Raw genomic sequence first — 13,853 nt, 5'->3', positions numbered from 1 at the left:
TGATAAAAGGCCCCCCTGGCCACGGCCGTCATATGCTCTTCTAAAGACAGCCGCGCGTCCAGGAGGACACCCAGATTGCGAGCCCTCTCCGTGGGGGGCAAAGATTCACCCCCAATAGTCAGCGATGGCACCTGCTGACTCTATCGGGGCGCCGGAAGCCACAGCCACTCGGTCTTGGAGGGGTTGAGTCTGAGCCTGTTCCTCCCCATCCAGGCCCGCACAGCCTCCAGGCAGCGGGACATCACATCAAGGGCATCGTTGGGGTGGTCTGGGGTGGAGATGTACAGCTGGGTATCGTCAGCGTACAGATGACACTTCACCCCAAAACCACAGATGATCTCACCCAGCGGCTTCACATAAATGTTGAACAGGAGGGGCGAGAGGACCGACCCTTGTGGCACTCCCCATGCGAGACGCCTCGAGGTCGACCTCTGCCCCCTGCCAACACGAACTGCGAGCGGTTGGAGAGGAAGGAGGAGAACCACCGCAAAACGGTGCCCCCTATTCCTAACCCCCTCAACCGCTGCAGCATGATACCATGGTCGATGGTATCAAAAGCCGCTGAGAGATCTAATAGGACTAGGACAGAGGAACAACCCCTGTCCCGAGCCCTCCAGAGATCATCCACCAACGCGACCAATGCCGTTTCTGTGCTGTACCCCTGCCTGAAGCCCGACTGGTACGGGTCTAGATAGATAGCTTCATCCAGGTGCCGGGGAAGTTGTCGTGCCACCACGCTCTCAACAACCTTCGCCACAAAACGAAGGTTGGAGACTGGACGATAGTTGGCTAATTCAGCCGGGTCCAGGGAAGGCTTCTTGAGGAGGGGCCTCACTACCGCCTCTTTCAAGGCAGCAGGAAAGGCACCCTCACCCAAAGAAGCACCTATAATCCCCTGGAGCCAGCCTCGTGTAACCTCCCGGGAGGCCAGTACCAACCAGGAGGGACACGGGTCCAATAAACACGTGGCGGCACTAATCTTACCCAGAACCCTGTCCACATCCTCGGGAGTCACAGGATCAAACTCCTCCCAGATAACATTCTCAAGACCTGCCCCGGTCTCCTCCTGTGGACTCATCCAATCGGAGTCCAAGCCATCCCGAATCCGAGCGACTTTATCGTGCAGGAATTGCACAAAATCCTCAGCACGACCCTGCAAGGGATCTTCCCGCACTCCCCCCCGAAGAAGGGAGTGGGTCACCCTAAACAGGGCGGCTGGGCGGTTCTCTGCAGATGCGATAAGAGCGGAAAAATGGTTAGATTTTGCCGCTTTTATCGCCACTAGGTAGGTCTTGATATAAGACCTCACCTGTGTCCGGTCGGAATCGGATTGACTAGTCCTCCAAATGCTCTCTAGGCGTCTTTTCCGACGCTTCATCTCTCTCAGCTCCTCAGAGAACCAAGGAGCTAATTGAGATCGGCATCGGGTCAGAGGCCGCAAAGGCACAACGCGGTCCAAAGCTCCGGCGGCCGCCCTTTCCCAGGCAGCCACCAGCTCTTCAGTCGAGTCATGCGTTAGAGTCTCAGGAAACGGCCCAAGCTCCGTCAGGAACCTTTCGGGATCCATCAGGCGCCTGGGGCGGAACCATCTGGTCGATTCCGTCTCCCTGCGGTGGGGGCAGGCGGTAGGAAAGTCTAGTTGAAGGAGTGAATGATCTGTCCATGACAAGGGTTTAATATCTAGGTCCCCTCTACCAAGATCATTCAACCACTGACCAGAGATAAAAATCAGGTCCAGAGTGTGTCCCCCTATGTGAGTGGGGCCTTGAACTAACTGGGTCAGGTCCAAGGCCGTCATGGAAGCCATGAACTCCCGAGCCACCTCTGACGCCTCACCTGCGGATGGGAGGTTGAAATCCCCCATGACAATAAGTCTGGGGGTATCAACCGCCACCCCGGCAATGACGTCGAGTAGCTCGGGCAGGGTCGCTGCCACGTGGCAGGGAGCCAGGTACGTAGTCAGCAAACCCATCTGCACCGCACGGCCCCACTTCACACAAAGGGACTCACATCCAGCTATCTGAGGAACAGTGGTCTCCCTCGGACAAAGACTCTCCCTAATGATCACCGCCACTCCCCCACCCCTCCCCTGGGCCCTTGGCTGATGAAATGCACGGAAACCTGGCGGGCACATCTCTACGAGGGGGACCCCCCCCCTCTTGGCCCAACCAGGTCTCCGTAATACCTGCCAGGTCTGCACCCCCCTCCGAAATAAGATCACAGATGAGGGGGGCCTTATTAACCACCGACCTGGCATTACATAACATCAGCCGCGGACCCTGGGCCTGAGGCTCTACACAACCCAGGACACGAGTCACGCATTGGGGGCCGGAGTGCGCAATCGCTCGGAGACAGCGCGTGCGCACCCCCGACACTTGATATGACCCCCTGCGCCCGTCGTACCTGCCCCTCCCACTCATGATTTCAATTACACAGCCCTTTCTATCGTCCCCCTGCCCCCCAGTTAAATTTCCTGTCACGACCCCTCTGCTGCAGCTAACCAACCCATCATCCCGCACAGTCGCTATCTGGACCCCCCCAGGTCCACTTTTACAACTCCCACCCGTCCTCCCGGGTCCCCTTAAAATTTTCCTTAAAAATTTAGCTAAAAAACCCCTCAACCCCCTCTTTGCTGCATGCCATATCTGGATATCTGCAAGAGGGACCTAAAGGCCCTGGGAATGGACATTAACAACTGGGAAACCTTGACCTCCGATCGTTCAGCTTGGAGGCTAAAGACGCAGCATGGCCTTCTCCAATTCGAAGAGACACTTGTCGGGCAGGCTGAGGCAAAGAGGCAGTCCCGGAACCAGCGAAATCTGGAAGCTGGGCAGGGGACAGAATGTATCTGCCCTCAGTGTGGAAGGGAGTTTGCCACTCTCGACTTGGTCTTTTTAGTCACACTAGATGCTGGTTTAGGACCTCTTTCCAGAGCACAATACCATCGTCTCTTGAGACTGAAGGATGCCAATGAATGATTTGTTTCCTTAATGTCTATAGAGATTCTCAGTCATCCAGGTCATGGTTGTCTCAAAGGTAGTTTTTCAAGAGGCCACTGGACTTTCCTTAAGGACTTGATTCCTTTTTCTCTACTATATCTATTTCATTTATTCCCTCTCATTCTTTTTTTTAAATCAAGTTTTATATAGTATATATATATAAATGTAACAAATCAATGTGTGAACAGTGTGACATCTGTGTGTCATACATTGTAATACAAATAAAATTATCAAAGTTAATAATTATTATTACATTCAATCAACTTATATATTTCTAGTAAATAATACACATTTGTCTTAGATTGCAATCTATCATTGTTCATTTATTACATGTTTTCTCTTGTTATTGCTTTCATTATATAAAAATGTATACGTTGATATTCCCCCTTCTCTTATTTCTATCACCTATTCTAGCTTTTAATCACATCACCCTTTATTAAAAGACTTTTCCTTTCTTTCCTTTCTAACTTCTAATCAGGTCACCTACCTAAAAAAAAAAAAAGAGAGAGAGAAAAGAAAAATATTTCCTTTTTATATTCTTTGGCGTTAGCTACTTTGTTCAATAAATGTGTTTCTTATTGAACGCACATATTATTTATGGTTTTCAAACATGAATGTACAGTGATAGTAACGCTTCACAAAAATTCTCCCTTTGTAGTTTGCTGCCCTTCTGAGCTGCCCTTCTCATCCTTGAAGACTCTTTGCAGAGCAATCTTGTAAGATGCTCTGTGCTGATCCTTTCCTCTCTTCTTCCTCCCCACTAAGAAATAAAGGAGTGGGTTGATGCTGCTGTTGAGAGTGGCACATCCTATCCCAATGGTCAAGAGGACAGGATGATGGAAACCAAAATAATAAACGACATATAAGGCATTCATTGGGAGAGAAAAAAGGAAGAAGAAGAGGAGAGCCAGCAAGATGGTAGTGAGAAGTTTCCTTTGATTGCGTTGTGATTTAGACCTGATATGAATCCAGAGGGTCACAGTGGACAAAACCATGAGAGGCGTACAAAGTAAACCATTCACAATCAGCTGGTAAAGCAAAGGTGAACTTCCAAAGCTCTTGGCTTGATACAGAATATAGTGCAGCGCAGAAAGCAGGAAGGAGAGGATCCAGATGAAGCTACAAACAAGGGTGGACAGATTTGGGGGACGATGGCAGCGATGCCAGAGAGGGAAAAGGACAGCTATGCACCGGTCCAGGCTGATGGCCGTCAGCAGAAACTGGCTAGCAGAATAAGTGAAGGAAAAGAGCTCAAAAAACAAGAAGAAAAAGGTTTGGACAATGTAACTTCTTTCATAAAGAGTTGACACAGCGACAAATATAGCTGCAGAAATGAGGGATGTGAGGACCCCAAAATCAGCGATGGAGAGATTCAGGATGAAAGTGGTGAAAGGATTCCTCTTAATGGAAAAGGCCAGGAGATAAATTGTCCTTCCATTTCCCACCAGGCCTAAAATGCAAATAAGGGCAATGAAGCCATTGATAAGATTTCGTGTTAAATTTTCAAACAGTTGATCATCTGGAGAAGATGTTTCTGGTATGTTAGAAGTATTCATATTTTCGATAATACGGAAAGAAATGTTGCCCTCCGGAATACTTTTGTGATGGATGCTTTAAAAAAAGAAAAGAGTATCAGTCCTCATATACAAACACCCACCCACCCACACATGCACATACTTTTATTTTTCACTTACACATATCAACACATATGTGGGATTTTTTTCACCATCTGATGGAAATTACAGCCCTAAAATCAATGCTTTTTATGATGCTGGAGAATTGCTGTACCCAAGCTTTTCACCCCAAAATCTTTAAGATGCATTTCAGTAAAATCCCCACCAATCCTCATAATTAGACATTCTGGCTGAAGGCAGACTAGGATTATCGGGTATCTGAACAAGCAAAGGACAACCCAAAAAACAGGAAAGGAAAACTAATGCAGGGGGAGGACACGCTATCTACGGTATTTTACAGTAGAAGATGCACTTCCCCCCCCTAAAAGAGGGTGAAAATTTGGGTGTGTTTTATACACTGAATGTAGCCCTGCCCACCTGCTGGTCCCCACCCTTTGGCCTCTGCCTCCCAGCAATTTACCTCCTTGCAGCAAGCAGCAAACAGCCTGTTTCAGCACCAGCAGTGCCTGATTAGCACAAGCAGTTGATTGTCGGTTGGATCAGCCTCCTGACCTTCAGCTGTTTCAGGCTTCAGGGATTGCCATTGCCTATTGCCGCGCGGGCCTCTGCTGTTTGCTGCAAGGAGGCAAATTGCTGGGAGGCAGATTTTTTTTCTTGTGCTAATCAGTCTCTGCTAAAAATGAAAATGAAACTAAAGCAGGCTCTTTGCTGTTTGCTGCAAGGAGGCAAATTGCTGGGAGGCAGAGGCAGATTTTTTTTCTTCTTTTCCTCCCCAAATAAGGTAGGTGTGTTTTATAATCCAGAGCATCTTATTCTCCAAAAAATACGGTAATATTGGCATTTACATTCTTTGGAGAGGATACCAAGTATGAATACAGGCACACAATTGCAAATATATATTGAAAGGAATGTTCTAACACTATCAATTAGTCTTCAATGTATAACTGAGAAATGTCTTGTCAGTATCAAACTTTAATGAATGCTAATTGCATTTTATGGTTGTGAGAATTGGACCATAAGGAAGGCTGAGTGATGAAGAATCGGTGCTTTAAATTGTGGTGCTGGAGAAGACTCTTGAGAGTCCCTTGAACTGTAAGGAGATCCAGTCAGTCAATCCTAAAGAGCCTTGGTAGTACAGTGGTCTAAAGCACCCTGTTATTAAGAATAGCTGCCTGCAATTACTGCAGGTTCGAATCTTGCCAGGCTCAAGGTTGACTCAGCCTTCCATCCTTTCTAAGGTAGGTAAATTGAGGACCCAGTTTGTGGGGGCAATAAGCTGACTTTGTATAAATATACAAAAAGGATGAACGCTATTGCTTAGCGCATTGTAAGCCGCCCTGAGTCTCCGGAGAAGGGCGGCATATAAATCAAATTAAAAAAAATAAAAGGAAAGCAGCCGTTCTTTGGAAAGACAGATACAGAGGCTGAAGCTGAAGTACTTTGGTCACCAAATCAGAAGAAAGGACTCATTGGAAAAGACTCTGATGTTGGGAAAGAATGAAGCCAAATGGAGAAGGAAACAACAGAGGATGAGATGGTTAAGCTCATCCATACCATGAATATGAATTTGGGCAAACTTTGGGAAACATTGGAGGACAGAGTGGGGCTGGCGTGCTATGGTCCATGGGGTCATGAAGAGTCGTATACAACTTAGTTGATTGAACAACAAATGCCCCAGTGAAAAGCTACTTACATACACACAAGTCAAGAAACTTCTCAGGTTATGCGTGTGAGAGTGAGAAAATGAGGGGGAAAGTCAGATATGTCCTCCTTTGCCAGATGCCTAGTAACCTGAGGTTAGAGAATGTTACAGTCAAAAGTTCTGGAGAACATCAGGTTGAACATAATATTTTTCCCATATCAAGGAAAAAGAACTTGTGGGCCTATAGGTAGACCAAGGGTGAAATCCAGCAGGTTCTGACAGGTTCTGGAGAACCGGTAGCAGAAATTTTGAGTAGTTCGGAGAACAGGCAAGTACCACCTCTGGCTGGGTGGGAATGGAGATTTTTTTTTTTAATTTGATTTATATGCCGCCCTTCTCCGGAGACTCAGGGTGGCTTACAATGCGTTAAGCAATTTTGCAGTATCCTTCCCCTGCCATGCCCACCAAGCCACGCCCACCAAGACCACCAAGCCACACCCACAGAACTGGTACTAAAAAAAATTAGATTTTATCACTGAGGTATTGTTGTGGCCCATACGCAGCCTGTGCTTCTGGTGGCTGATTTGGACAGCAAGGAGGCTGGTGTGGTGCTGCGCCAGCAGCATGTCCAGCTGGCACTTGAGTCGGACAATGAGGCTGGAGAAGATGTGGTGCCAGAGGCGGGGATTCAGCCAGGGCGTTCAGAACCTCCAGTAGCTCCCTTAAGTGAAGAGGATGAAGAGGAGGAGCCTCTTCTCGATGCACATGCACATAGAGCTGCCAAAAGGCAGGAGTGGCTCCTCAGGAGGAGGTCTCCTCGAGAGTAAGGCTTGGGGCTAATTGGCCACTCCCTTAGCTTATTTAAGGAGGACCACCGACTGAAGCAATTTGCAGGGAACAACCATTCACTCTCCTTCGTGCCTTGATTTTAGTTCTCTGCAAATTGCTTCTGGGCTTTCTGCCAACCATAGTAAGATTAAGATTATTTATTCTTTGGATTCTTGCAGGCTGTTAAGAAAGTTAATTAAGAGCCTTTGTTTGAAAAAAAACCCTGATTTTATTTTAGTAAACTAAGGTTTGTACAGACTTTGTGCGTGCTGCGTTCTTTGGGGTCCGTAGCTGGGGCAGAACAGGTAGACCATGTATATGACAGTTGTCATGTGGTCAAGAACAATGCCATACAAAGACCACCAAAGTTCAGATATTCGTCTGATTACATGGAGTGTACCACAGGAAAGCTAACAGGAGTGATGATGCAATTCTACTTCACAATTTCGCCAACCTCCACTTCTATGGGAAATGTATCTGCAAACAGTAGATTTCTGGGTTTTTGGTTTTTTGTTTTTAATTTGATTTATATGCCGCCCTTCTCTGGAGACTCAGGGCGGCTTACAGTGCGTTAAGTAATAGCCTTCATACTTTTGTATATTTTATACAAAGTCAGCTTATTGCCCCCACAAACTGGGTCCTCAATTTACCTACCTTAGAAAGGATGGAAGGCTGAGTCAACCTTGAGCCTCTGCAAGATTCAAACTTACTTTAATTGCAGACAGCTGGTGTTAAATTACAGTGCCTTGTCTGCAGAGCTATCCAGGCTCTTGGAAACAAGTATGGTTCTAAGTGTGATCCAGAAATTTGAGGTTGAGGGCTACCTGAGGCCTTCCTATACATCAGGTGTGTCAAACTCGATTTCATTGAGGGCCACATCAGGGTTGTGTTTGACCTTGGGAGCCAGGGTGGGCGTGGCCAGCTTGGCATCACTCGTGTTGGGGGCGCCTGTGGCCCGAGCGCTCTGCCAGAGAAAATGGGCTCCTAAGCTCCGTTTTCGGCTGGGATGGCCTCCTGCAACCCTCTGCCAGCAAAAATGAAGCTCAGGAGGGCCGCATTTTCACTGGCAAAGGCACCGAGGGTCGGTCCTTCGCTATTTCTGGGGCAGCCCCATGGGCCAGATCTAAGCACCCTGCAGGCCAAATCTGGCCCGCGGGTTTTGAGTTTGACACGTGCTATACATCCTTGAGTAGGACAGCAGAGAAAGTATTAGACTTCAGGGTTTTGTTGTTACTTTGTAATCCATCTTTCTCCTCTTTTCTTTTTCTGGGATTATAATGGACTGAAATGAATTTCACGTCTTCCACTTTCTGCTCGGTTTCTATTCCATTCTTTCACTTTCCAACTCTATCTATACAATACTAAAACTTTTGTGTCTGTTTGATGCTTCATAATATACGTAACTAAGTCTAGGTCAATAACATTTGCAACTTTGGAGTTCTTATTTATTTATCTGAGTTCCACTCCGTCGTTTCTGCTGGAGGTGAGAAAGTTTGGCTTTTCAGACTCTGCCAACTTTATACATGTTGTCAATGGAAGCTTCCTAAGAAGTCTCAATTGGGGATGAGCTTCTCTGAGGGAGCTTCGTCCCTTGTCTGACTCCTGCACTGAATCAAAAAATCCTCATTGATTCTCTTGGGATGTCTTTGGACATTCACAAATGTTACAAAACAATTGGAAGGCAAAGAAAATAGTTTGTACTATACAATATTATACTTACATGGTGTCATACTCATATGCAAAACGAAAACTGTCGGAAGTGTGATAGTCATGGAGATATTCTTTAGAGAGGAAGCAATTATAGTAAGTCATGATTATGATCAATAATATTAGGCAGCAAAAATACTAATGTGTTTTAGACACTTTTCCATATTTAAGTCTATGTGTTTTTGTTTGTGGGTCTTTGTAATGATCATAGGCCAATAATCAATTTAGAACTAAGGAGAAATTTCCTGACAGTTAGAACAATTAATCAGTGGAACAACTTGCCTCCAGAAATTGTGAATGCTCCAACACTGGAAGTTTTTAAGAAGAGCTTGGATAACCGTTTGTCTGAAGGATTTCCTGCCCAAGCAGGGGGTTGGACTAGAAGACCTCCAAGGTCCCTTCCAACTCTGTTGTTCTGTTCTGTTCTGTTCTGTTCTGTTCTATCAGTCTCTATGGGGCTCTCTAAGCTACCTGCCGCAGAACAATTTAACCTAATAAATAATTCAAAATATATCTAAAACTGCTAATTTCGAACAGGAAACTTTTCTTCCCACCCTTCCTTCGTTTTCAGAAATGCATCTCAGTCTCCAATCACATATTTTTCTTAAAATTTTCTTAAAGAACATAGATGTTGACTTCAACCCTTGTGTCCTTCCAAAGGACAATTCTGGGATGATGTTGCATACAGGAAATCACAGTTATTGGTGTGTTAGTATTCGTACATTCTCCATAAGACTTCGTTTATGAAAAAATCCCCTCAGGAACCATTTTGTAAATACATCTATTGAATGTTTTCAAAATGCCAACACACACCCCAACCCCAGGAGGTGAAGGACAACAGGGATTCATCTACTGGTGCTACAGTTTAAATTTTGAAATAAACTTATGAATATTATGAACACTTGGGATTTTCTTCATCCAGGAAAAGAAGTTGATATAATATATGCTGTTCCTACCTTCCATTGAATTAAATACAAATTCCATTGTGCAAACCGTGTGTAGAAAACTTCAAATCTGTGGTGAAGGAGGACAATCCAGGACACTGCAATTTAAGGGGAAATATAATTATTAAAACAAAGTAAACTTGTCTGTTCTTATTGTCAAAATGTCTTAAAGGAATTGTGTTCTTGAGGAATTCAAAGTCACTGTAGGTCTGCTGTCCACACAAAACAGATTCAAACATTCTTAGCTTTCAAGCAAGCACTCAAAGTTTATTTACAGTCCAAGACCAAACACAATAGTAGTAACTGTGTGAGGGACCTTGGAGTCCTAGTGGACAACCATTTAGATATGAGCAGTGTGCAGCAGCTGCCAAAAAAGCCAACATAGTTCTGGGCTGCATAAACAGAGGGATAGAATCAAGATCACGTGAAGTGTTAATACCACTTTATAATGCCTTGGTAAGGCCACACTTGGAATATTGCATTCAGTTTTGGTCGCCACGATATAAAAAAGATGTTGAGACTCTAGAAAGAGTGCAGAGAAGAGAAACAAAGATGATTAGGGGATTGGAGGCATATGAAGAATGGTTGCAGGAACTGGGTATGTCCAGTTTAATGAAGAGAAGGACTAGGGGAGAAATGATAGCAGTGTTCCAATATCTCAGGGGTTGCCACAAAGAAGAGGGAGTCAAACTATTCTTCAAAGCACCTGAGGGTAGAACAAGAAGCAATCGGTGGAAACTAAACAAGGAGAGAAGCAATTTAGAACTAAAGAGAAATTAATAAGTGGAACAACTTGCCTGCAGAAGTTGTGAATGCTCCAACACTGGAAATTTTTAAGATGTTGGATAACCATTTGTCTGAAGTGGTGTAGGGTTTCCTGCCTGGGCAGGAGGTTGGACTAGAAGACCTCCAAGGTTTCTTCTGACTCTGTTATTCTATTATATTCTACAATCAAGGGAAGCAGCAATAATTATGGGAAAGGAATTTTAAAAACTGAGTGAAAATCTTTTAAAAGTTAGCAGCTAACAATTAATAGCAAGAATAGAACCTGATCAGATATTTAAAGGGTTCTCACTGCTTGATGAGTTTGCCATTGTTCACAAAGATTGATGTCTTGTCTCTGATCAGCTAGATTAATACCAACAAAATATTCCAAACAAGATGCCTAAACCATGAATACCAATACAAGCTTTATTGTAAGATTGTCAAGTTTCGAGGTCGTCTCAAATAAATTGCATTTCAAACAAAGTCTTTGAAGGAAAACTCCTATTTATTAAGCACAACATTCTAGACCCAACTCCATCGAAGCCAACACTGACTTCCAGACCCAAAACCCTCCCTTTCCATTCCCCACTCCCCTGCACTCATTGGCCATCTTCCAAGTCATTCTACCCCTAATTTACCGCTCCAGCTCAAAGGAATTTTCCCCCTCCCATCCCATCTCCTAGGGGATATTATCTTCAGGGAAAATAAGTAGGTGAAAAGTCAAACGTCCCTTTCCAGATGCCTCCACTTCTCCTTCTTATGTCGGCACTAGAGTAAATGCAGCTTGAAGTGCTGACAAAGATTACAGTACCAAAATATTGCAAGATTGTCTCCCCTACTTTACTTTTACTTAGAAAATTAGTGAGGGTCCTTCTGAGCTGTTTCCAACTCCCCTTTTCCTTTGGTGGGCTGAGATATATTTTACATAATGGTTGCTTAATCTGTCACTCTTCCTTCCATCTCTCAAGATAATTCCCCCATATTATAAAATTTAATTTTAAGAATTCTGAAAGGATTAAGTCTTTAGCAGGGGCATCACTATTTTTACATCACTGTAAAGACTATGAGGCGGTATATAAATCTAAGTGCTATTTCTATTGGTATTTCTTATTGAGAAATTAGATTTTGAACCTTTGTGTGTGAAGGTTAGAGGCCATTTAGAGGGGCCCTAAACTAGGGGCCATTTAGAAGGGATCATGGGAGTTTCCGATGTTGTCCGCAACCCTTATCATTACTTCCCAATCACCATCTATTATTGTAGAATTGGAAATTAAGAGGATAGATTCAGACAGACAGATTAACAGAGTTGCAAGGGACCTTGTAGTCTTCTAATCCCACCCCTGCCCAGTCAGGAGACCCTACACCATTTCTGACAAATGGCAGTCCAGTCTCTTCTTGAAGGCTTCCAGTGATGAACAAGTTCTGAAGGCAAGCTGTTCCGTTGGTTGATTGTTCTTTAGTTGATTCAAGAGCCAAGTTTCAAAATAGTTCCATTGACTTGAGAAATATGGGCAGAAGATAGAAGGCTAATAAACACACAACCAGAAGAAAGTTGTGGAATTTGTTTTTATATATAACAACTGCAGTGAGATTATTACCATATTTTTCGGAGTATAAGACGCACCAGAGTATAAGATACACCTACCTTTTTTGGTGAGGAAAAGAAGAAAAAGAAATCTCCCTCTGCCTCTGCCTCTGAGTAATTTTGCCTCGTTGCAGCAAACAGCAAACACCCTGCTTTACTTTCAGTTTCGTTTTCAGCATAGCTTGATTACCACAAGAGAAAAAAAAATCTGCTGCAGCAATTTACCTCTGTGCAGAAAGCAGCAGAGCCCTGCACAAAACAGCTGAGAGCAAATCAGCTGGGAGGCAGATCCAATCAACTTGTGCTAATTAGGCTGTGCTGAAGCTGAAAGAAGCTGTTTTTTCTTGCTGTTTGCTTGCAAGGAGGTAACTGCTGCAAGGCAGAGGCCAAAGGGTGGGGGCCAGTGGGTGGGCGGGGCTACATTCGGTGTATAAGACGCACCTAAATTTTCAACCCCTTTTAGGGGGGAAAAGGTGCGTCTTATGCTCCGAAAAATACGGTATATGCTCAAAAGTGGAAAGGTTCATCACTACGCACAATGGCGAAATGGCTGGTGAAGATGATGTCACTTTTAGAGATGCCTACATTATCTTCTTTTATTTTTTAAAAGAAAAAGACAATCAGTATGAAAGCAACATCCCTGCTTTCCTCAACCTCCCGTTTCTAAGCCAATTTTGCTGCTTTCCTTTGTGTGAACTTGCAGCGGTGACTTGAATGGAGTGTCAATTGGATGTCAAAGGGAGCCTAATGCCCACCCTGGAATCCCTTTATTTCTCTTATCCTCAAAGGATTCCAGCAAGTTAATGAGCCATGTCCTTCCTTTCCCTGCCAGGGCTATATCTGATAGCCTGAATTAAGCCATGCTTTCCCAAGTCCCTTTGATGGGCTAAGCCTTTTCCCCCTGCTTCCCTTCCCCCTTCTCCTTATAGACATTTTGCATGAAACAGAAAAAAAATCCACTTATGGTTTCAGTGGGAACAAATGGATAATAGAAAAAGTGAGCTTTTTTGCAATCATAGAGTAAGAGTCCGTAGAGATTCTCAGGCACCCAGGTCATGGTTGTCCCAAAGGTGCTTTTTCAGGATGCAACTGGACTTGTTGCCTCCTGAAAAAAATGTCCAGTTGCCTACTGAAAAACCACCTTTGGGACATTTCAAATGAACAATGCATGCAACAATTCAGAACGGATTTCATGTAAAAATACTTTGAAAAAGGTTAAAAGGTTTGGTTTGGTGGTAGCAGGGCCTCAAATAGAAAGTCCATACAGAGAGTGGTAAGGACAACCGAGAAGATTATAGGAAGCTCGCTTCCCATTATTCAGGATACTATTTATAAGCACCATGTGCTTAGAGCTTAAAGCATCGTTAGAGACCCCACACACCCACTTTACGGTCTGTTTTTGTTGCTCTCCTCTGGGAGAAGGTTTCGAATTATTTATAGCAGGACTACCAGATTCTGTAACAGCTTTGTTCCCCATGCCATCCATTTGATAAATGTACAAGATTCATTTTTCTCGCCATCTACGTTTATACATCTGAACTAGATTGTGTTGTTTCTGTGTGTCATATAATATATGTGGGTACATACATATTTATTTATTTATTTATTCAGTCATATTTATCTAGTGTGTATTAGAGATGGTGACCCTTTGAGAGCTGTATGCAATGAAATTTCATTTTAATATATGCTGATTAGTGTACATTCAAAGTGACAATAAAATTATTATTCCATTCCATTCTATTATTCTAT

The 13,853-nt window shown here is 44.2% G+C and overlaps 1 protein-coding gene across 1 annotated transcript; it reads right to left on the bottom strand.

The window, feature by feature from the left end:
• Positions 1–3,634: 3,634 nt before the first annotated feature.
• On the bottom strand, positions 3,635–4,555 carry LOC139314326 (proto-oncogene Mas-like). Its single transcript, XM_070939917.1, has one exon. The coding sequence runs from the start codon at positions 4,553–4,555 to the stop codon at positions 3,635–3,637; it is 921 nt and encodes a 306-aa protein (XP_070796018.1).
• Positions 4,556–13,853: the final 9,298 nt, after the last annotated feature.

This window comes from Pituophis catenifer, unplaced genomic scaffold (assembly GCF_029215685.1).
Source record: "Pituophis catenifer annectens isolate HBS135680 unplaced genomic scaffold, rPitCat1.0.hap2 SCAF_3, whole genome shotgun sequence".
Lineage (NCBI taxonomy): Eukaryota > Metazoa > Chordata > Lepidosauria > Squamata > Colubridae > Pituophis > Pituophis catenifer.
The sequence above is the reverse complement of the archived record's forward strand: the minus strand, read 5'-3'. Positions and strand labels throughout refer to the sequence as shown.

Coding starts and splice junctions, on each gene's coding strand:
- LOC139314326 (XM_070939917.1), bottom strand. CDS start 4,555: ATGAATACTTCTAACATACCAGAAACATCTTCTCCAGATGATCAACTG.